We start from the raw sequence: 24,920 nt of genomic DNA, 5'->3' as shown, positions 1-24,920 counted from the left end.
ATATAAGAAAAAGTCATCTTCTAGCTTTACCCAAGAACGTAAGAAAATGAGAGGGAGGAAGAAGAGTGAAAATAACCATATCCTTTTTTTATTAGAAGAAATGGTAGTGAGGGAGCTCGCAAAAGGGTTTTGAGAGGTGGAGGATGAGGCAGTAGTGTGTGGTGTCGCCCAAGAGTTAAAAAAAAAGTAAGTTAGTAAGAAGATGATAGGCCTCCCGGGACATTAGAGCCATCAAGGCCATCAGTTAGCTCATAGGTTTCTAGTAAGTTTGGATCATTTGAGTCATTTGTATTCCATAACTAGTGTGTCTCAAGGATAGGGTTGTTAGTCCTCTTAATTAAATGTATCATTTTCTTTACATTTAATAAAGCGGTAGGGGTCGTTGCCAGGCCCAAAAAAAAAGGAGGGTCTCTCTCTTTTGCTAGTGTCCATCGCAGAAGGCATTTTGCGGATGTGTTGTTCCATGTCATAGCAGCCACACAGGCTCGCTTTTCAATTTTTTCGCAGATTTTGTCTTCATTCATGAGGTGGCTGCTCTGACATGAATCAGGCCATCCACGAAATGTCTTCTGCAATGGACGCTAGCAAATCCCTAATAAGGGAATTGCTAGGGTCCATCACAAAAGGCATGTCGCAGCTGGTCTGTCGCATGTCAAACTGACCAGCCACCTCGTGAATGAAGACAACAGCCCTAGCAAATCTCCCCTAATAATTAATAATGTTGGTGCATGTATTCTATATAACACACAATTATCATCTCATGTGCTCCTTAATCCTATGTAATTATCATCCCACTCCTTAACCCTATGCTTGTGCGTTCGTCCAACTCTTCATCCTTGACATGCCCACATTTATGGTGCATCACGTTTTTTACTTGTCTAATTGTTGAGAAGAATACCTAGCAACCTCCACTGCCATTGCCAAGCAGGAGTTTCCTGCATGTATTTGCCAATGGTACTGCTACCACTACTATGCCAGAGTACATGACTGTTGCAACCACTACTATGTTAGAGGAATTAGGTCAAGCAAGAGGTTGCTTGAAGCATTACGCCCAAGGTATCTAGTTTGGAATAATAAGTTTGTTGCCTCCAGCCCCTATATATAGAGATACACTAGGGTTAATGACTGGTTAATGGACTCTAGCCCATGTAGGCCCACTACACCGGTCCATTATCTTATTGGGCTTATATTAGAACATAATAGGGTTTTATTATATACCCAACAATCTCCTCCTATGTTCTACATATAGCACAATCAAATAGATAGTTAATGTGATGTCTAAATAAAATTATTGAATCATCCATATCACCATATCAATAAAGATCTGTAATCCAACTGAAAACAAGAATACTTTATGATTAACCAAGAGTTTGAGATACAATCTAAACTCAACCTAAGGTAGTTTCACATATAAGTGAACCCCACTGATCTTAGAGGAATTCATTCATGGGGTATGATTCTCATCGAGATCCAAAATAAAGTTTCACAAACAAGTGAATTCTATACATACTGAAATGAAAGCATAGTCTCTATGACTTTAGAAGATTTACTCATCAAGTAAGTCATTCTCATCAAAGTCCAAATCAAGACAAGCTCCTTCTTTTTCGTCAATCCCAGTGAATTGCCAATTATGGATTTCAAGAAAATGAATCCAATCATTTGTATAAAACACTAAAGTATCTAGTTCTACCTGAAGAAGAACTTAGTACAATTCCATAATTCATGAAAGTATCTAGTTCTACATGAAGAACTTAGTACAATTCCAAAATGGCTGAAAAAGTATCAGTATCACTCTCATCATAAGCATCATTGTCAAGTTTCAATAAAGAACAAGACCTAAACAACTTCTTTTGCAAAGAATCATTCATCATTGTCAAGTTTCAATAAAGAACAAGACTTAATAGTTTCTTTTGCAAAGAACAATTTCATGTTTCTTTTTGGAATGTTACAGTCATCTTATCCATATTTGAGTTAAGCTGTATCATCAAGTTTGGAATGTACAACCTTTCCCAAAATGGACATGTCATCAAATGTGGAATGACATACAACAACTGTAAACATCATCAAAACATATCAAGTGCCTATCTTGGCCAAAAGGGAGATTCGAAAATTTAAAATAACATGAATGTAGGTTAAGTCATGTCTCTACAGATTTTAACCCCATCTCCCCTACAGTTTTGAACATTCGATCTTTGTTCAGTCCCTTTGCGAGAGCATCAGCCATATTATCCTTCGATCTCACATCAATCAAAGTGATAATCTCGTGTTCAATGAGATAATTCAGCATGACATGTTCCAGCCTAAGATGTCTCCTCTTACCATTAAAGAGTGAGTTCTTCACAATTGTAATTGTAGCTTGATTATCACATAACACACTTAAGAAACTAATCCTTAACTGGGTTAGTGGAATATCCATAACCATAATCAGAATCTTTATCTCCTCTGCTTTCATTTGCATCCAAAGCTAGAGCATAAAGTTCCAATTCGACTTCCACACAACATCAATAGATTTGCTGTCCCTTAATTCTGATCCCCATGACGCATCAGAATATTCTTCCACAACAAGTGGATGGCTACCATAGTTTAGAGCATACTCTTGAGTACACGAAAGGTATCTCATTAGCCTCATAAGGGCATTTCTATGCTCATGGCTAGGATTGCTAGCAAAACAACTCAGCATGCCAACTATAAAGGCTATGTCTGGCCTAGTGCAACACAAAACATACATGAGACTACCAATCAGTTTAGAATAATCGAACTGACTCACACTGTCTCTTCCTTAGAGATCAGCTTCTTGGTATAATCAAAATGGTGTCTTAATCGGTTTGCACTCACTGTATTCTTAAAAAGAAAAGTAGTATTTCATATAATGGGCTAGCCAAGGGTGATTCCTTGCCTTTAAAAAAAAACTTACTTTCATACCAAGAATGATGTTTACAACACCCATGTCTTTTTATGTCAAATTATTTACCCAAGGTTAGTTTCACATAACTCACCACAGAGAGATTGGAAATAAGAATCAACAGCTACATACAAGCAAATAATCATAACCTTATTCGACACAAAACGATAGTAAATGCATTTATCCGAGTAATTGATCAGAAAACCCAAAGCTCTTTACTACTTTGTCAAATTTCTGATGTCACAATTTAAGTGCTTGATTAAGACCAATACTATCTTTTCCCAACATGGCAGTGAAACTTTTAGGCTCAGTCTTATCTACTAACATAGTAGCTTCCTGATATGGTGTGTTAGAGATAACCATCTGAGGTTGCCTACAATCTGCAGCAAAGTGACCATATCTCCCACAGTTGTAGCACTTGCCCTTTTTTTTCTCTCTTAAAGACAGTCTTTTTGGCTTTCAACTTGAGAATATCACTCTTAGGTGACTTGGATTTCTTAGAAAATTTCTTGGGATATATCACCGTGTTAGCAGCTGACTGTTGTTGTCTAACCATCTCCAAGTTATTCCTAGCTCTATTCTCATCTTCGATTCAAATGAATCGTTTGAGATCATTCAGTCCCACTTGCACCTTCTTTCTATACATCTCTGTTTTGAAAGAGTGCCATGCAGATGGTAGCTTGTATATGATTGCACCCACAAGAAACGGATCACACACTATTATTTTCTCATTGGTTAATTTAGATCTCAAATTCTCTAAATCAGTTACTTGAGGAGTGATTTCCATGTTCTCCTGGAACTTAAAATCCATGAATTTGTCCACAAGATGAGTCTTGGACAATTCCTCATCCTTTCTGAATTGAGCATCTAAATTATCCCAAATTTCTTTAGCAGTTTCAAATTTGTTATAGGTTTCTGCAAGACGATCTGAAAGACAATTCAACAAGTAGTTTATGCAGAAATCTTCATCTCGAATCCATTGAGATTCATCAACACCTTCAATCGAATCAGCAAAGGTACTCAAAATGGTGTAGAAAACATTCAAGTATTTTAGACCAAATTGAATCTTTCGCTTCTAGGAATAAAATTCCTAACCTCCAAATGATTGAAGTTTGACCATCTCAAAGGGAATTGCAGTCTTTTCCATTTTATTTTATTTTTAGATTAAAACACAAATTGGAAAGAGTGCACCTGATTTGGGAATCGCGAAAGCCAAAGTCAAGAACAGAATCGCGGACCAAATCCAAAACCCGAATCCGAGATATCCAAGATGAAACTCAATAGCAAGAGATAACCAGCAAGGTAATACCCGAGGCGAGGACAAACCAGCCAAGGCGAATACCCAAACCCAATCAGCGGCAAGAACTTGACGGCAGGTACCAGTCGCGAGACCGAATCGTAAAGCCGAACGACCAAGTTCATTGACCAAATCGAAGAGCCGAAGCCAAGAACCAACAGCAACAATATATTGACACCAAGCTCGAGGAGTTATGGTGTCGGCCACCAAAAACTTGAGCCAAACAAGATTCGGCTTCACAAGATTATGGGCAAAAGAAGATTACCTAAATATGTGTTGCTTCTGTTCAACACAGTTGTCCACCATGATTTCCACCCAAGCAAGATATGTAGAAGGTTTGTAATCACACCAACAAAACTCAGAAATTGCAACAGGAGATTTTGCCGCAAACTCTTCTTGGGATTTTGGGCGAAAGAGAGTTAGGCTTTCACGATTTTTGGTGTCTATGCCATGAGAATAAAGATGTGGGTGGGTTGCTTTCAAAATCAATTTTCGAGAGAGACTTACTCCCAAACCACTTCTGTGCGAGGAGAAACCTCAAGACCAAACCGATTATTTTGTGGGAAGAAACCCATGTACAAACAACTTCTGTGTGGGAAATAAACCCATGCCCAAAAACAGGGGTTTCACGAAATTCGATATGGCTTTTGTACCGAACAAATTGAATTCGGCTATGGATTTCGTCCACCAAAAGAGAGTAACCCAGATGTGGGTTTGGGTGAAGAAAACGCCCAAAAAACAATGCAATAATCCAAACCTTGCAGACCACCATACAAGACGAATTCGATGGGTGAAAAATAACCCACTTTCAATGAAGCAAACATCTCTCTGTGATTGGTTTGAAGAAGAAATCACACACACGAGTGAATACACCCACGCCCAAAATGAAGTATGAGAGGCAGACGATCCAAAGATAATTCCAAGAGAGGAGAACGAAAAACCAAAAACGAATTTAAGGTTTTCTTAATGCTTCAAGATTGTTAGAGGAATTAGGTCAAGCAAGAGGTTGCATCTAGTTTGGAATACCAAGTTTGTTGCCTCCAGCCCCTATATATAGAGATACACTAGGGTTAATGATTGGTTAATGGACTCTAGCCCATGTAGGCCCACTACACCGGTCCATTATCTTATTGGGCTTATATTAGAACATAATAGAGTTATATTATATACCCAACAACTGCTACCACTACTATGCCAGAGTACATGACTGTTGCAACCACTACAACATGGTCCATTGATGAGACTAAAGAAAGTTTCTTATATACCTACATACTTTGGACAATATAAATGTTCACTTTATGTAATTTGAACAACTTTTTCTAAGAAGGTGCTCTCGCATATCTTATATCACTTGATTTTTATATTAAGGACTTTTTATGTGGTGCCCAGCCGTCAAGTACCTTCCAAGCGGTACCACCCTTGATATTTGATCCAACAGCAGACCGGGCAGTACTTTTGAAGTACTGCTCACAAGGGACTTCACTGTCGGGCACCATATAATTTCTCTATATTAAATATTAGAAATGTGAGAGTATATATTAACCGCATTGGAACATGTTGCTTCTTGGATTGAGCTATAAGATGTATAAGATTATAAATTTATGGGGCATTAATTATTAGAGTCTCAACTGTAGTTTCTTATTTTTTCAACCACCGTCCTTTATTTCAAGGTCTGAGATTGGATCGTTGATTTTGAATAATGGAAGAAAAAACTCATTTTAAGCTTCAATAGTATGTGCTTCCTTGGGTTCAATTGAAGATGCTAATCTCTAGGAAGCCTGCACCTTTTCTACATAGCCATTTTGGTCTTGGTTCCAATTCAATACTAAACAAGTACGAACTAATTGAATACTTGTGTGATAAATTCCTCGAATTGGTTTACCATTTCTATAAAAGGATATAATTGACAACTCGAAATTTCATATTATCCCTTTCTTGCAATAATAGATCATGGGGAAGAGAATTAATAAATCGATAACTCAGTTATTTTGTTATCATGTGGTATTTTGCCCTTTCATTAATTAAAATTTCAAAAATTGTGCTTTTTATTTCTGAAATGACTGCACAAATTGCTTCAAAATTTGAGTTGATGATCAAGTGGCATCATACGGATAAAAGACCAAAATACCCTCTTCTTTTTCTTCTCTTATTTTTTCTGTCATTTCATCTCCAATACCGCCGATGACCATCACTGCAACTTGGAAGAGGAAGAGGGAGATGAAGAGGAGGAATATAAGGAGAGGATGATGTTAGGTTTTTTTTTTTTTTTTTTGGTTTTACTTTATGCCTATTTTTTGGTAAGTTACAAAAGAGAGATTTATTATGAGATTTTGTAGATGTTAGAGGGAATCTGGGAGGCCGGAGACGTTACCAAATCTCACCCATTTATTCCCTATAATATCTCTCTCCCTCCCTCCCTCTCTCTCTCTCTCTCAATCTCTTAACAGTGACGATTTTTTATTTGGGAAAAACGTCTTCCTCCAACACACTCTATAATTCAAAGCAACTATGTTTTCTTGGAAAAATCCCTACATCTTTTCCTTCTCAGTTTTCATATTTTTATCATTCCTTTTACGATATGGGCGATGATGAGTTCGAGGGATCGATTCCCTACATGGAAGAGACCCAATGGATTGTTGTATGTTGGGAGATGTCGTTGGCAAACACATTGCAAAAGGGGGCGTATCGTCTCTAAGGAGAGCAAGATTTTCAACATGCCTCGATCCATTAAACATGCTATTTCTAACCTTTTTTTTATTCATTTATTTTTAATAATTTTGGTTATTAATATTATTATTAGGTTTGTGAAAATTAATATTATCAGAAAATTTCCAAAGATTTTGTGACAAAATCTCCAACAATCTTAGAGACGATACTAAGGAATTTCTCTGTTAATGGGAAAATTCATTAATTGGAATAAATGATTTTTTTATGAATCTCCAACAATGTTAGAGACGATACTAAGGCATTTTTATGTTAATGGGAAAATTCATTAATTGGAATAAATGATTGTTATGAACACCCAACTTGTTTCAGGTAGAGGCTGATACAATAATTAGGTTTTCCGTTTTCCTTTTTTCTCTTTGAGATGAAAAATGAGAAAACCCACAATTTTGTACCTCCAATTTGGAGTTCCTTTCCATTTTAAGAACTTAAAATTAGTACACACAAAAGAAAGAAAACAGATCCTCACTATTATTTATTTTTACCAGCAATTCATTCCTTATACTTGTATAATTTAGTTTGAAACAAGAATGATCGGTTCTCTATGAAAGCAAGTGAGAATATTACGGAGGCTTACATTGATGGAGTTTTTGTATTGAGATAGAGTGGGCTTGATAGAAGATGACGTGATTAACCACTAGTAATTGCTAGTTGCCCAACATTGCATGTTGATTTTCTTTTTCAAAGGATGTGTTCTTAGCGCTTTCTCTTTTACGATTGTGAATAAGAGAAAAATAAAGGGTTTTCATAGAAACCCTAATTTATGACATCCCCGTTTTTGGTATTTCCACCAATCTAATAAGTTAGAACAATTTAAGATGCCATGTTTACGATTTAGCCGTGAGACTTTTGAAAAAACCCGCCATCAACTGGCCGTGGTAACAGATCGAGGAAAGAAATCGCTTTTTCTGTAAATTTCAGACCCTGGAGAAATTGGTTTTCCTGGTTTCTTGCTCGGGATCTAGGTGGAATTCGAGTCGCGGAATTTATTCTAGTTTGTTCAATATTGTAGTGCTTTGGAGTGCGTTGTCTAATTGACGGATTTGGGAGAGATGTGGGGGCGAAGAGTGTTAAAAGGTCGACCTTCTTCCCACATGGCGTCGTCTTCGCCTTTGGAGGTGAAGTTGTCTGAAACTGCAAAGAGGATTGCCCTTCCGTTCAAAAAGGCTTATAGAAATAATGGTCATTGGAACATGCGTAGAGCAATCTATCAAGTTAGGGAGAATTTATATTCTCTTCTACTTTTTAATTGAAAATCACAAATGAAAAAAAGAGGTTGGGTCATCTCTTTTATATGGAGTAGTTTTGGTCGTAGTTTTTAGATTTTCCCGACAAAATTTTAAATCGTCCGAGCTAAATCATCCTAGTTCAAGATTTAGAGCCCGTTACGATGCCAAGAAGATTTTGATTTGGATTTCTTGCATTTGTAGCCATTTTTGCGTTGTGATTTGGATTCAGATCAAATCCTTGGATTTCCAAATCAGCCACTGATAGTGAAAAGAATCAGATTTCCAAATATTTTGTGGAAATAAGTAATTGAAAATCCACAGATCTGGCAATTTCCTTCACCCTATTTGCTCCTCAACCTCTCCCCTATAGTAGGAAGCATGGTTTTAAATTTCGACCGAAATTCGAAATTCAGAACCGAAATTTGGCGAAATTTCGAGAAAATGCAATTTAAAAAAATAAATATAGAAATGTTACAAAATTTCAACCAAAATTTCCGAATTTCCGAAATGAATTAAATAAGCTTTTTTAATTATCACCAAATTTCAATGGTCAAAATTTTGAAATTTCATTGGTCCGAAAACCGGAATCGAAACCGAAATTTTAAACCACGGTAGGAAGTACCCCCTTCACTCCCTCTCTCCCTCAACATGAGCTGGCAAATCTATTCATTTTGTATTCAAAAACTCAATTCCAAATCCAAATACAGAGTATGAGGTATCCAGACAGGCCCTTAATTCACTACGGATCCTTCAGATGAAATCTTACTAACACTAAGTGGAGGTTCAGTCTGGAAGACTCCTGCACCCACAATAAAATCGTTTGCTTGTATATTTAAATTTTTAAAATTATGCGGTAGATTGTCAAATATTTTGTGATTTAAAATCTTTAATTATATTTTAATTTGTATTTTTAAATATTTAGGGCCCGTTTGGATACCTCCCATTTTTATTTGGATTTGGAATTGAGTTTTGAATACAAATTGAATAGCTCAGGCAGCTCATGTAGAGGGAGACTGATAGGGAAGGGGGTACTTCCTAGTGGAGGGGAGGGGTTGAGGAGCAAAGAGGGTGAAGGAAACTGCCAGATCTGTGGATTTCCAATTTCTTATTTCCACAGCAAATTTAGAAATCTGATTTTTTTCACTGTCAGCTATTGAATTAGAAATCCAAGAATTTGATCCGCTCCAAATTACAATGCGAAAAGGGCTGCAAATGTGAGAAATCCAGATCAAAATCTTCTCGGCATCCAAACGGGCCCTTAAAGAATTTAAGAGGTTTTACTTTATGCCTATTTTTCAGTAAGTTACAAAAGAGAGATTTATTAAGAGATATTGTAGGCGTTAGAGGGAATCTTGGGAGGTGGGAGATGTTTCTAGATTTCACCCCTTCATTCCGTATAATATCTCTCTCTTCATCTCTCAATCTCTCAATAGTAACGATTTTCTCTTTGGGAAAAACGTCTTCTTCTACCTCACTCTCTTCTTCAAAGCAACTCGGAAAATTCCCTACATCTTTTCATTTTCGGTTTTCATATTTTATCATTCATTTTGCGATACGGGTGGTGATGAGTTCGAGGGATCGATTCCCTGCATGGAAGAGACCTAATGGATTGTTGTATCTTGGGAGATGAACGCCGGTATGTAGAAGGGGGCGTATCATCTCAAAGGATGGCGCTATTTTCGGTATGTTCCGATCGTTAAACATGTTATTTCTAACCTTTTCTTGATTAATTTATTTTTAATAATATTGGTTATTAATATTATTATTAGATTTGTAGAAACTAATATTATCAGAAAATTCCTAAAGTTTTTTTTGACAAAATCTCCAAGAGAAGAAAGAGGAGGATGAAGGAAAAAGAAGAATCAATATTGAAAAAATGGAAAAGAAGAGGAAGAATAAGGAAAAAGAAGAATCAACACTGGAAAAAATAAAAAAAAAGAGGAAGAAAAAGAAGGAATAGTTGGGGTCAACTAGGAAAACTAGGGGTTGAGTTGCCAGCCTTTCGACATGATCCAAACTTTTGCCAACATGACTTAAACTTTTCTTGACACGACTCGAAGTTTTTCCGACACAACTCCAACTTTTCCTACTTAACCCCAACTTTTCCTTCTCCTTCTTCCCCTCTGTTTTTTTTTTTTTTTTTCATTTATTCTGGCACCTTCCATTTCTTCGGCATCGATTCTTCTCTTTTCCATCTTTTTCTTCATCTTTTTTCAACTTTTCCGGCATCTTCCAATTTTCCGACATTGATTATTCTTTTTTCCCTTCTTCTTCCTATATTTACAGGTTTCTGACATCTTTCATTTTTTCGGTGTCGATTATTCTATTTTTTTCTTCTTATTTTCTATTATTATGGCGTTGATTCTTTTTTCCTTCATCCTCATCTTTTGTTCTTCTTCATCTTTAAAAAAAAATACACAATAGAAGGATTGGAGAAGAAGAAGAAGAAGAAGAAGAAGAAGAAAAATAATTCTTTTTAGAAGTATAAAGCCGCATGTCATTTCATAAATAAAACACAATTTCTAAGTTAAGGATTTGGTAGGGACCATCACAAAAGGCATTTCACAGGAGGGCTGTTGCATGAGAGAGAGCAGCCACCTCAGATGAATTAAATGAATAAGACAATATCGGAGCCCATGTGGCTGCTCTCTCATGCAACATCCCGCCCGCGAAATACCTTCTCCAACTATACCTAGCAAATCCCTCCGAGAGTTATTTTCCATTATACTAATCTCACCCCTTCACCTTTTTTGTTTTTGTTTTTTTGTAGGTAAGCTGGGATACTGGGATCAAACCTCCAACATCAAGGTTGAGAAACAGAGCCTCAACCAATCAGATAGAACCTAAATAAAAAACAAAAAATAAATAAATCTTTTTTTCCATGTATATAAACAAAACGAACAACGACAACAGATGAACTTCTCACGTTTCTTTTACGGAAACTCTCCATATTTGGTAACTATCTAGAGCGGCTGACAAACACCTCTATTTTAGGAAAAGAAAGGCATATCTCGTAATTTCTCTTTCTATTTCCGAGGCGGTGGTCATCTTCTCCTCAAATGTCTTACTATTTATACAACATTGATACGAGGTTAGGGTTCATGTATCTGGGTTTTGTGTATTCTCCTACCTAGGGTTAGGGTTAGGGTTTCTGTTTTTTTAGTTTTTACTCCTAAACATGTCGGAATCAAATTTGCCTCCATTGAATTCACAGGATCCAGCTCTTGAAGATCCAAACCAGGCCATTCATGGCTTGAATGTTCCTAACCAGATTGATGAAGATGGAGGAAAGGGTGAAGCAATGGAGGGAGTTGAGGGTGGAGGAAATGAGGAGGAGGTTATGGATGGCACGGAGGAGGTTGATCCAAATCTCGCGATTTCTCTGCGAAATCAGAGCTCAAATCAACTCATGCTCTCTTTCCAGGGCCAAGTCTATGTTTTCCACTCTGTCTCTCCTGAGAAGGTCCCTAACTTATTATTATCATTATTGTTGTTGTTGTTGTTGTTGTTGTTATTATTTTTTTATTTTCATTGGTTGAGATTGAACAGACTTTCTTGGAATCTGATATGTATAGATTTTTAAAAAAAATCCACAATGTATCTTTTTTTTGTTGGTATCACTCGATTTTTTGGCCAGGTATTGTAGTACTATTAGATCTTTGTTGTCAGAATTGAAAGATAAGTATTCAGTAGAATAGTTGATAGAGTTTGGGCAGTTTTAAGGCTTTTAAGTAGTGGAAGAAGCTTCATTTGTCTTGGTTTTTATGGAGTTGATTGTGGAAACAATGCTATCAAAGGAAAGACCTTTATTAGAATCCTGTTCACCCTCTGCCATGTGTTTTTTGTGGTATGGGATCTTGAGCTATCGAAAGATCCTCATGTCAAAATAATGTTGTGACAGAGAACTGATTTTATATTAACTTCAATTAAATCACTTATCTTGTCCTGATAAGAGACAGATTGTCACAAGAAGCGAAGTTAAAACGCTCTAGGCATCAAAGTTAAAATGCACTAGGCATAGGCAGAGATGAAAGGTGTATGCCTGGAATTTTAGGTAATTTTTTTTCTGCGTAGTTATATTAGCTATTGAATGGTGTCCCCAATTGTTTTTCCTTCCCTGGGAAAAAAATGAGGGCGAAAAAGTGGGCGGGAGTCACTTTTTTGATAGTTTAGAATTGGTCTCCTGATGGATGGGAGTTTGGATATGCCAAATGAATGTCTCCCATCAGACGAATCTAAAACTTTTATTTATGGAACTTTTCCCTGTGAATGTGACTATTGTCCTTATATTTCTTATTGTCTTATATTTCTAATTCTGTTTGCAGCGCACAAATTTGGGGATTAGGATCGCCCAACAGGGATATTTTTGTTACATACTGGCATGGTCCATCCCCTACGAGGCCCAACATAGAACGGTTTGGATCATCAAGCAGTTGACCTGCTCAAGCGCATTTTCCTATTTTTCTGAGGAAATAACTTGCCAGACACCATATAAATATGTTCATTTTTGTAGTAATTTTTATTTTAAAACTCGTTTGAAGTCAATGAATCAATAACCTTCTTTAGGCTACTAACGGAGCCTCGAGTAACCCTCCAGGAGTATGATGTGATGATCTTACGAGTTAGGAAACCCCTAGAAAAAAAGATTTGATAGATTTAAGAATAAAAAAGGGCAGCCCAGTGCACGAGGCTCCCACCATTGCGGGGTCTGGGGAGGGATAGATGTAAGAATAGATTTAGGAAAATCCAAAGAGTTTTTGGGAAAGAGTATTTTGTCTTAAAAAGTGGTTTGATCTATGCAGCCATTTAAATTTGCTCAGCAGTTTTTGATCAAGTTTATTTTAGCACTCCTACATTCTTGTTGGGTGTAGAATTACCAAAATAATGGAAACAAGGGTGTATCCGCTACCAACATTAAAAAAAGGATGTCGCTCTCTCTCTCTCTCTCTCTCTCTCTCTCTCTCTCTCTCTCTCTCTCTCTCTCTCTCTCGTTGGTGCACACAATTGCATGTCTGCCCTGTTTTGCCTAATCCACCCTGGCATGTGCCTGATTGGATTCACTCTACGTCTCGCTTGAGGTGCATGCTTCCAATGCCTTCAAATATGATCACATGTAATTTTAAAAAAATTGTACTCCTTTTGGCTGGCGTCAAGTACTGATTTTAACTCTGATTTATAATATATCCGTCAACATTTTTTTTGTTAAAATCTGTGAGGTTTTTTTTATTGAATTAGTGAAGTCAAACTTGTTAGTTCAAATGTGATTTCCAAATATAGTCCTATTTTTTTTCCCGTTTGTCAGTAACCCTCCGAATTATGGCTTTTCTTCATAATTACTGAATAAGACCTATATTGCAGTGTCTGGTTAATATAGCTTATATGGGACGGGTAGTTTATTTGATTTACCTTTGATTGCTGTGAGTCACGGATTAGGTTTCTGCTATGGATTTACTATTATAATTGAAACAATGGGGATCCAAATGAAGAAGGGGATTTTATTGGAGAGATTTTGTTTTATGCAGTCCCTTTTTTGCACTACATAGTTTCTAGTGGTATCATATTCACAGAAATATCTTTTTTGCACTAGATAGTTTCTAGTGGTATTATATTCACAGAAATATCTTTCTCTACTGCCTTGGCATCTTTTGCTTTAATAATCCAGAAATTCTGGTTCTTCATTTATTAAATTTATTGCCAGCAATACTTAGTTTGATATATAGAGGATTGGAGATACATATCTCAGCACATTGTTAACCTTTTGGAGTTGTCTGTTACTTGTTTTTTCCTTCCTTCCTTTTTTTTTCTTTCTAATCTTGTTAATGGTATTCACATTTCCATTGATGATATAAACCATCTTTATATACTAATGCCTTACAATAGGATAGACACTGATATGTCATATTTGTAAAAGAAATGATATCAGCACAACCATATTTTGATATGTGCACAAACCATCTCGTCTTTTAGTAATTACAGGCTGTCAAAAGGTTATTACATTTCTCCGGAAGCACTCACTAGCCAATTAAAGAAGAAAAGACAGCATACGGTATCAATTATCCCATCTTTATGTCCGAAATTGACCTATTTATGGGATACTGGTGGTGGATCAGAGCTGGCGGCAGCCCTCAGAGGGGGAGGGGGTTGTACGGCATTATTGATCTTATTTTCACAAGATGGTTTGTGAGAATATCAAAATATGGTTGTGCTGATAACATTTCCCATTTGTAAATTGTAATAATCACTTTCTCTTTAAATTGAAATGTCATTACTGCATTCATATGGCTTCATCCCAAAACCAACTGCAGTTTGTACATCTACTATTATTTCATACTAAGTTGTTATATTGATTGTGCACCTTCTATGTTATCACCTCAAGCTTTTTACTGTTACCTTATATGAATAACTTAACTAGTGATTATGGTAGAATGTTGTAGCTCCTCTTTATTCTCAGTTCATATATTTGTCCACTTTCGCTGCTTGCAAATTGGTGTATTTCAATGCGAGACTTAACCTGTGTGCGGATGTGTGTGCCACAGGTGCAAGCAGTACTACTACTTTTGGGTGGGCGTGAAATTCATTGTGGTGTGTCTGGTGTTGAAGGATCTGACCTTCAGAATAACAGGGTATTTCTATAACTTTGGAAGTTCATTGCTATTATTATTATTATTATTATTATTTGATGGCATAGGGTATCCCCACCCCATTTTAGGGCGGGACTATTATGGCACTGGTTTGCTTTGTCCGTTAACTGCTTTATCTGTAATTTTGCCAGGGTGGTGACACTCAACTCTCGAATGTTCCACAGAGACTGGCTTCTCTGCATAGGTTCCGTGAAAAGCGAAAAGAGCGATGTTTTGACAAGAAAATCCGGTATAATGTCCGCCAAGAGGTTGCTATGAAGTAAGTAGTTGGATAATCTGTACTTTTAAAATTCATTTCCGATTGCCCCAATTTCCATTGAATTTGGATGATTTTCATTAAAGTACTTTGTCATAATGATAATTACCGCATTTCCTTAGTTGTATTGGGGTTTTATGAGAAACCAAATTGATACATTTTTTTATATGGGAGTTTTTAAATAATTCACTATCATTGTTTTCTGACACTTGTGTTGCTGTCGCATCAGTAGTCATAATATGTTGTGAGAACAAATTTCTTAATATTCATATTGATTTTTTCTTAGAAGGATGTTATTAAGTCTCTTCTTTATCTTTCCATGGCTAAAATTGAGACATAATAAGTGATAGTGTATTATCTTTGCAATATCATAGCCATTTCAAAAAAAAAATCTTTGCAATATCATATGCATCAGAGTTATAGTATTACGAGTCAATGGCTCACAAAAATACTAGGTTTGGAAAATTAAATGCAGAAATAATATCTTTTACCTGTTAAGATTTGGAAAGATCTTAATGAACGGAATAAGCATGGATGAGTCATGGGTAACACATTATGGCGAAGTATTGGGGTGCTAAAAGAGGAAACTTCCACTAACATTGATATGAGCATAGGAATCTACTAATAGGAAAAGATTCGGGGGGCTTGACAGTTTATTTAAAAAATCTACTAATATCAGGGAGGCTTGATTAGCGAGTTCCTGCTTTGCCATGACTTTCTGGACTTATATCTTCTAGTAATCCATAAAGGGGTGAGAATCTAAGAATGCTTTGAGAGAAGAGGGGATAGGTACATTGTTTGGGTCATTAATCTTGGGATAAACCTCATAAAAAATGAGATTGATATCCTATCTTGCCTCCATGGGACTCTTGACCGGATTTGCATTTCTTATCAAGAATCCGATAGGAGGATTTGGATCTTGGATCCTCAAAGGAGACTTCTCGGTTCGATCTTTTTTCCTGATGTTAGGTGGTGGATGCCAACAGATACTTCTCTCAGTTAAAATTATGGCACTCATTGGCTCTCCTAGAGTGGTGGCCTTCCTATGGACGGTGGCGGCAAGGAAGGAAGATGTGGGAAAGATACTGTAGAGACTAGTACCACATGCCGTCATTTGGCTCCTTTGGAGAGAGTAATTCTCAAATCTTCAAGGAAAGGAGTAACATATGTGCTAAAGATTATAATGGCACTAAAAGTGAACTTAATTTGATGGGCAAAAGGCAAGCGCTCTTTGAGCACTCTGTCTATCAATGTTGTCTAACAAAATTGGAAAGTACCCATTGGGGAGAAAACACATCAGTCAAGAGCCTCACCCCGTTGGTAACCACATCCGTTGGTAATCCCGGTCTAGCCGGCATTGAGGGTGTCTTTAGAAATCACCACGGTGAAGTTATCACAACTTATGCCTGTCCAATTGATGAGGCTGATTCAAATGTAGCCGAAGCTAGAGGCCTTTTAGCTTGGACACAAATTTATAAGGAGATGCTGTTTGGAAAGCTCATAATTGAAGGAGATTCCAAAAAAAAAATGCAATCCTACGGTTTCAATGATGTTCAATGGGCGCATGGAGGCTCACACCTTTCATACTTAAGGTACCCAATTTGTTTAGAATGTTCAGACTTCATACCTAAGCTTGACCATAAGCCAAGGTTCACTAATGAGATGGCTGACGTGGTGGGAAAGGAATGAATAGAAAGCTCAGAATTAAAGAAAGGAAAACATTCCCGCTAGTGTGATGTGTGAAAGAATAAGATGTAACGTGTATGTGAGTTGTATTGATGCCGGGACAACTCTTTGTATTGCTCTGTTTTTCAAATGAATTTATGTTACCAATAAAAAATTGCTCTTGTAATATGTTCCTTTTCTAAGACAACTTGCTTTAGCGTTTGTTTAAAATATGAATTCGTCTCCTTTTGTATTCTGGAAAATGGATTATAAAGATACATATCCAACAATTACTACTTGTTTGCTTCAATGAATTGTCATTTCAATTTACTTACATAGTTGACTTTTAGAATGCCCCGTAAGAAAGGTCAGTTTGCATCATCCAAGGCGAGTTCCGAGGAACCACTATCGCCTCCAGGTGGGGATCCTTCACAGAACATTCCTGAAGAAACTCGTCAATTGACTGCGTAAGCCCTGGCCATCTTTTTCCGTTTGAATGTTCTTCATTTTGTCAGAAAGAACCATTTCTAATGAATTATGTGAATGGAACTTTGTTGAGCTATTTTATGATTCTTTCAAGGTGTTATTATGCTCGTTTTTTTTTTTTTTTTCTATTGTTTAATCTTGTCCTTATAATATTTATATGGTCTATGCAGATGTCAACATTGTGGCACTAATGAAAAATCAACCCCGATGATGCGTCGAGGGCCCGCTGGCCCAAAGACTCTATGCAATGCTTGTGGACTGAAGTGGGCAAACAAGGTTGGTATAAATCTGAAAGATCTATGTGGTTATTTTTTAAATACAATGTTTGTTTTTGTTAAAGTATAAAAGATTAAATGATGCCATCTCCAACAGCTTAAGCTTTTGGAGTAACTGGTTGTTTCATATGGTATCAGAGCCAAAGGTCCTGAGTTCAAACCTCCTTGATAGCAAAGATCCACATGCAATGGCCAAACCCAAAAGAGGGGCCACATGTGCCATGTGTAGGCCAACCCTAGAAAGAGGGGCCGCGCGTGAGGGGGAGTGTTAAAGTATAAAATATTAAATAACGGCATCGCCATCAGCTTAAGCTTTTGGAGTAACTGGTTGTTTCACAGTTTTTTCTATGCAATCTGAGAATCTTTTTTTTCCCACTACATAACTGGGAAACATGGTTTTGGGGGTGCGTATCTTGTTGGAATTTCTGTTGATGTCTTTTTAGCAGATTTGAGAATGAACCGTGCAATCTAATTTCAGCTTGCCATTGTGTTTGCCGAGTTTAAATATGACACCTCTTTCTTTGGGGCTCTGTATGCTTCTGCTCTTAAATAATATATTTTTTCTCTGATTCCACTTGAGCTAATCAATATCTATGCATGAGACTAGGTTTGGGAATTGGGAATGCCATCAAGAAATAGTTTAGGCAAGTGAGAGAAATTCTCATCCCTCAATGCTTTTGTATCCAGGCCTAAAAATTGTGGAATTTAGCAAACCATGATTGACATCAACCTCATAATATCTGGGTACTCCATTCTCTACCACACATTTCAGTTATTTCTTGTAAACATAAAGCTTCGTGTGCATCGGGCTGCATAAGTTAGAAGAACCTTACTAAGTGGCATTACCCAATTTAAGTTGCATATATTGACTATGTTATATATTTATGTACTGATATCGTGCATATTTGATGCACCATATCTTGGTTGATGAAAGCTGAGACATCTATATCTTCTTCTTTCATCTCAATTCCCTTATGATTTTCTTACCAGTGAGCTGCATTAGGTGATATTAGCAAGTTCATCTGGGTTTTGTTATTTTTTTTTGTCTCGGCAAACTTTTACCAGTGATGGATTCTAATCCAAATGAGCAAGGTGCTCAAGTGGATTCTCGTATAGCATCGAACCAAAGGGATGGGATGCAAGGCAAGAGGAGAACTGACTCCAATGAAAACCAATCTATATCTGGACAGGACCATGCTTTGTCTATGCCTTCGAACCCCGATGAACTGGTGGTGTAGAAAGCTACGCAAAACCCTCTAATTCTTGTGCTTTGCCTGTCTAGGCAGGAGTAGAAGAAATTTTTGCTCTTGGTCAACTATCCTCCGTTTTGCTTGAAGGAGTATTGTGATAATCAGTGCCATCTAGATGTCATGAAATCCTGTCTTCGATGCGAGGACTAAACACGTCGAGTTGAATCATCATTTCATTAGTAAGGTGGAGAAGGGTGAGGTGAACCCCAATGCATGTTTCTAGTGAAGATCAGGTAGCCAATGTATTCACTAAGGGTATAGCAATTGATCCTTATTTTTTAAAATACTTAATTGACAGGCTGAAATTGTTCCAAGGAACAAATTATGAAGCATTGGTGTGGCAGCTTTCATTTTTATAATTACATATTAGTGGCATTCTTCTAATTTCTGTTATTTAGGGTTTAGTATATAAGGCATCACGTGATACACTTTATGACGGTCTGAAAGTAGAGAACAAGCTCCAGGATTAGGTTCCTTTTCTTTCATATTCTAATCAGATTTAACAATGCCTATATATTATGCACATGGGAGAATTAGACGATTCTGAGAACCAGTGACAAAGATAAACTGAGTGAAGAAGCTGGGTTGCGAAGACTTGGATATTTTGCTCCAAATAACAGTTAGGGAACTCTATTTAAACAGAAACCTCACATGGGGAGCAACTTCCTCATGCAGAATAAAGACACAATTATGACATTTTGGGGTGGCATCCATGAACCAATCGGAATCTGCATGCATATTAAAACTGTTTGCTTTTCTCAGTCGCCTAACTTAGGCCCCACTTGCCTTAAGAGAAGTCCAATCTATCAGAATTAAGCTTCTAAACACTGATGAGGGAATATCTGTGAATGTTTTTTCTTACATCAATTTATATGACACTACTCATCACCAAATTATGACTGCTTGCATTTGAACTGATCTTCGCGTACTGAAGTGGTAACCTGGTTTAAGTCTCTAATGCGCTATAATGCTCCCAGAATTGATCAGTTGGTGCTCTTAGTGTTGGAAGAATCAGTAAGGAGAACCCTTTCTAGCTTTCAACATAAAATTTTTTTGACTTATTTATGGTGTCTGCAGGGAGTTTTGAGGGACCTTTCGAAGGCTTTGGGTACTCCAAATTCTTCTTCTGACCAAATTGAATTGGTAGCTTCTGCAAACCCAAGTGAAGGGTTATCTTTTGCCAACCCAAATGAACAGGTGTAGTTTCTTATCAACAATCAGCATTTTTGAAACCAAGTAATTCAATGTTTTTGTAAATTGCTCGATAGATTTTAAAAGCTGATGCATGTAATTGTTCCGAGAGCTCGCAGTTTGACTTTTCACCTTATTTATATGACATGCAGGGAACTTCGAGAGACCTTTCCAAGACTTCATTCATGGAAATCCAGAATCCTTCTGTCGACCCAAATGAGCAGGTATGATTTATTAATAAAAGGTCATTTCTTAAAAATCAGGATATGAGGTGGTAGGCCTAAACCAAGATCCGATAATGAGGTGGCAGTTATGGTTTTTGATGGACTGGACCCTAGTTGAAGAAAAAAAAATTTATGAACTGGAAGTCTTGATAATCAAGAAATATATAAAAAATAGTAGTACACGGAAGCTCAAAATCTTATATTTTTTGGAACAATAGAATTTATTATAAAAGTAAACACACAAACTGCAGCTAGGCAGACTAGAAAAAAGAAAGAAATAAAAAACTCAAAAGAACCATAAAAGCGAACATTTTTGGCCACCTAGACATTTGGAATCTCGTCCCACACAACTAAATTAGTACATTCAACCCCAGAGATAGCTTACTTGCCATCATTATAAGAGCCTAGCAGGTGCCCCGTTAAGATTCTGCCGGGATGGTTCCCTCAGGCCGTCATCTGCATGTCCCAATGACACACCCTCTTTTGGTTAGTCACCCTATGGCACTAGGATACCCTATGTACCTTAGGGGCACTGTAACCAATGAAGGCAATAGAAAGGACCGATATGTCTCTATTCTAAGGGCAAGTTTTGATTTGTACTATACTAATGAGGGCATGAGAGGTGGCAAATTCTTAGCGAAAAGGTACAATGAAACTCAGATTATCGCTATTAATGGTCATACAACCGTAAAACTATCATTTAAATAGTCAAGAAAGAGAAAATTAATCTTTATTGAGTAAAACTCATGAATTGTTTCCGTAATATCATTCTCCACAAGTTAGGCTCACTCAATGAAAAAAGAAGAAAAGGACGGAAATACTGAAAATTACTGTTTCCCCTATGTTTTTTAGGGCATCGAATTATACAATGAAGAAAGTTTCACAAGCTGGTGTTGGTTCAATCTCAAGCATAAAACATCCTTCGAAAAGAAGATGAAAATCTCAACCATTGAAAAAAAAAAAAATCTTATACCACCCAATCTGCCAGTTCATGTGAAGACAGGTCAATCCAACTGGTTCAGCATCAAAGCTAATTGTATGATTATTCATAAACCACTCCAATCTAAAGCATAGAACATGAAGCAGAATTGTATGACTATTCTTTTGGGGAAATGTTATCAGCACAACCTTATTTTAATATTTGCACAAACCCAGCTGTCTTTTCTTCTTTAATTGGCTCGTGAGAGCTTTTTGGGAAATTTAATAACCTTTCGACAGCTCTTTAAATACTAAAAGACAAGATGGGTTAGCGAAAATATCAAAATATGGTTGTGCTGATATCATTTCCCTTCTTTTATCAATTTTCTTCATTGGTACCATATGCTTGTTTATTGCAGAGTGAAGCAAATGGTAATGAATTTGGGAGCAACAACCAGACAGCTTCTGTCACTGCAAGTGAAGTTTCTTATCTATAATTTTATCATACCTTGTATTATCTAATAATGAATGATATGGATAAAGGCATAGCTTTGGTTGCTGCGAAGGGACCGGTTGCCCTAGAGATTTTCCTCATCCGAGGTATCTCTGCCGTAAATTTGCCTTTCACAAAACTTCCCGTGAGAGCTATTCTTTAAAGTGTTATTGCTATTTGTGTGAAACAATAGCTCCATGTCTCTTTTTGAATGGGTTTGGGGGCATTGCGATGCCACCACTAAGGTCTCTAAAGGATGATCCATTCATTTCAATATAAGACAAAACTATTCTTCTTCTTTTTTCAAGATAAATATGTCAGGAATTCTCTCATGTATGTTAAAATAAATTAGTGTTGAAGATGAAACAAACCAAGTTACAAGGATCTTTTTTCTTGTAATTGCATAGTGAAATAATATATATTTGAGGTTCTTGATTGAAAAAAAATGATAGTGAATGATATGGAGTTGGTTTAGTGGTTATGTTTTCCGATTTGCTAATGGGCCGATAAATTGGACGTCTAAACTTCAAACAACGGTGGCATTATCAACTACCAAGGCCGAGTACATTGCGGCAATGGAAGCTTGCAAGGAAGCGGTTTGGCTTGAAGGTTTGATGGGTGAGATTGGCAGTTCCTTATTTGTTTGGTAAGAACATCTTCCCACCTCAGTGGAGTTATCTAGAAAAAAAGCATTGGACATCTTCAAGAAACAAACAATTCACTTTCACCACACTCTAATATCCGGGATGCACTCTCTTCATCTTTAAGGCCATGGTCGGATATATTTGTTTGGATTGATTTTGCTGCCATGTGGCTGTGCATTGGCCATGGTTCCGGATTGATTTTGCACTTCTCATGTGCTTGTAGTCTTGTAGAGTAGTGGTGAATTAGAACAAGTAGTCAGCATGTGATGTAGGAATGAAGAAATCTCCTTGGTAGAGGAGTGGTAATTAGTCTTTGGTTGTCTCTAGTGTGGAGTGTCATTACCAAAATAAGAGGGCAGTGGGGTGTCCTTACCCATGTAGAGAGAGGAGGGAAAGGATTGTTAAATTCCAAGACTCTACTAGCAAAAAGTCTTCTTTTTTCAAGTTCTTTGGTGGGGGGCAAAAGTCGCGCCAGCAGGTAAGGGAGATACCAGGCAAGCAGTCTCTCTTTAATGGTTTGTAGCATATTACAACTAGTAGATGATGTGGCACCCCCAAACCAACCAAAGCCATAACTTTCTAATCTAATCTAACTACTATATATAAAGGCAAAATGATGGGTTAATGTGTTCCACCCTTTGCCAAAAATTCCGTCTATATCCCAGTTGTATTATGCCTATTCTCTTCAATAAGACGTTATAATATTACCTACTCTCGTTAGGGTAAAATTGTATGGTACGGCATTGTATGGTACGGGCCATACCGTAGGCAGTGGCCTATCTAATTGACGGTTTGGATCATCCTATGGTACGGGCCATACCGTACATTTTAATAAAGTGAGGAGTGCGATCATCAAAATACGGTGAGTAGTGCTATTACAAAAACTTCGTTGTTTTAGCGCTTCTTTATCAATGTTCATATGTTAATAATTTTTCTTTTTCCTTTAGGCTATGGGGTATATAGACTATTGGGTGTATTCCATTTTACTTTCTTAAGAGGATGTCTTTCAAGGATTATTGCAATTATTATTTTTTAATGCAATATTATGTTTGATTGACAAATGTTTAGAGCTTTTGAGAGCAATTACTGATATATTTAGCCTATTTACTTTCACCACCACCTCGCTATATTTTTCATGTATTATAGTTTTTTTCCCTTTTTTAAAATCAACTTTCATTTTCTCTTGGAAACTATTGCTTATTTACTCTAAAAGTTATATTTTGACAATGCTTAATGGCACTTTGAGTTTTCTATATGTAATTCCTCCAAATATCTTGCTGATGTTCTTATGATTTTTTTTTAGCCTTATAGAACTTAATTTGTGATTATTCTGACCGGAAATTGATTGCATGTAATAGCCCTTTTCACAGTTGGAATGGAGAGGGGTATGTTGGCCACCTTAGGGTGGTTTCTCTCTTCTTCACATGGGCATGATTGCATAAATTCAAAGACCCAACGTACAGACAAGAAAACCACTGTTAAATTTGATTCCCATATCCATTAAACTCAATATTGCTTGGAAAATTACAAAAATAAAAGGACAATGTCACTTTGATTTAATGCTCACATAATATCAGCACATTCCATGATTGATATTTACACAGTTTCACATCAAAATACATGAAATAACATACATTGGGAATGCATTGATCATCTGTCATTCTTAGTAGCAATTGGACTGATACAAACAAATAAGGTGGAGGGGGATGTGAAGGGAATGGTGGAGATGATGGGGAGAATGATTGGGTAGTGTTTGGAGATGATGATGCTCATCGCACTTTGATCACATGGGAAGTAGATGATGCTCACTGCACCGGATGCAAGAGGAGAAAGAACACACTGTTCTATTCACTCCCCTCACCAACATGCACAACTTCACTAGCTGTGTGATGTTCTTGGTTATCAAAGAAACATAGTAGAAAATCTGCATAATACTCTCATCCTTCACCATTTGTTACTTATAACCTAATTACACCTACCCCAAGTCATATGGGTGTCTTTATCAATTCGACCCCCTTCTTTAGAGAATAACCAAGAGAGTGCTGCCCATGGATGGACACACCGGGTGCCACTATCATTTCAGGTCTATGATGAAATTGGCCAAAAGAAGCCCTTGCATGATCATGTACTTCTTGACCCAATGCAACAAAAACGTTCAACTCACCCATACATGAGTGCCAATGTCATTTCTTGCCCAATGAAGAAATATTACAAAATATGTCCATATCTTGGCCCCTTTGGACACTAGATGGCCCGTGGGCCCACATCCTAGAAAGAGATTCCCATTCCAATGTCCCCACAAGTGGGCCACTTCAATACGATCCAACCGCACGAAAGATGCTCAAATACACAAAAAGGGCCCAACACAACCCGATCCTTGCACATCCACCCGGTCCACAACACTTGATCAATGTTCCTAAAAAGGAACATTACATTGCACGCATGACAAACACAAAGCTTCAATTAAGCCATTTTGAAATTTTAGTATAATATTAGATTACCACCTCATTTTACACTATTTGAAGTGGTAGTTGGATAAAGTAATACTGTTTTCCCTATCATATATCAATAGATCCTAGGCAGTTGTTCATTTTAATCCAGTCCAATATTAGATTGCGACTTCATGTTGCACTATTTGAACTGATATTTGGGTCCCACGTGCAACGCACATGCATTTTTACTAGTATTTAATAATTAGAAAGATTGAAGTTAAGAGTGAAAAGGA

At 37.0% G+C, this 24,920-nt stretch overlaps 1 protein-coding gene across 2 annotated transcripts; it reads left to right on the top strand.

The window, feature by feature from the left end:
- Positions 1-11,064: 11,064 nt before the first annotated feature.
- LOC143876252 (GATA transcription factor 20-like) lies at positions 11,065-21,899 on the top strand. Of its 2 annotated transcripts, XM_077377988.1 has the most exons (9): positions 11,065-11,243; positions 11,367-11,615; positions 14,689-14,775; positions 14,925-15,052; positions 17,065-17,181; positions 17,371-17,476; positions 19,803-19,922; positions 20,069-20,140; positions 21,478-21,899. In XM_077377988.1, the coding sequence occupies exons 2-9, from the start codon at positions 11,454-11,456 to the stop codon at positions 21,553-21,555; spliced, it is 870 nt and encodes a 289-aa protein (XP_077234103.1). In that variant the 5' UTR covers positions 11,065-11,243; positions 11,367-11,453; the 3' UTR covers positions 21,556-21,899. The 2 variants fall into 2 exon arrangements, with proteins under 2 accessions (XP_077234103.1, XP_077234102.1); XM_077377987.1 differs by lacking the exon at positions 11,065-11,243 and having other exon boundaries at positions 11,250-11,615.
- The last annotated feature ends 3,021 nt before the right edge of the window (positions 21,900-24,920 follow it).

Source organism: Tasmannia lanceolata, unplaced genomic scaffold (genome assembly GCF_043159265.1).
Source record: "Tasmannia lanceolata isolate RefF3 unplaced genomic scaffold, GAP_Taslan_0.1 ptg000004l, whole genome shotgun sequence".
In the NCBI taxonomy this organism is placed as follows: Eukaryota; Viridiplantae; Streptophyta; class Magnoliopsida; order Canellales; family Winteraceae; genus Tasmannia; species Tasmannia lanceolata.
The sequence above is the reverse complement of the archived record's forward strand: the minus strand, read 5'-3'. Positions and strand labels throughout refer to the sequence as shown.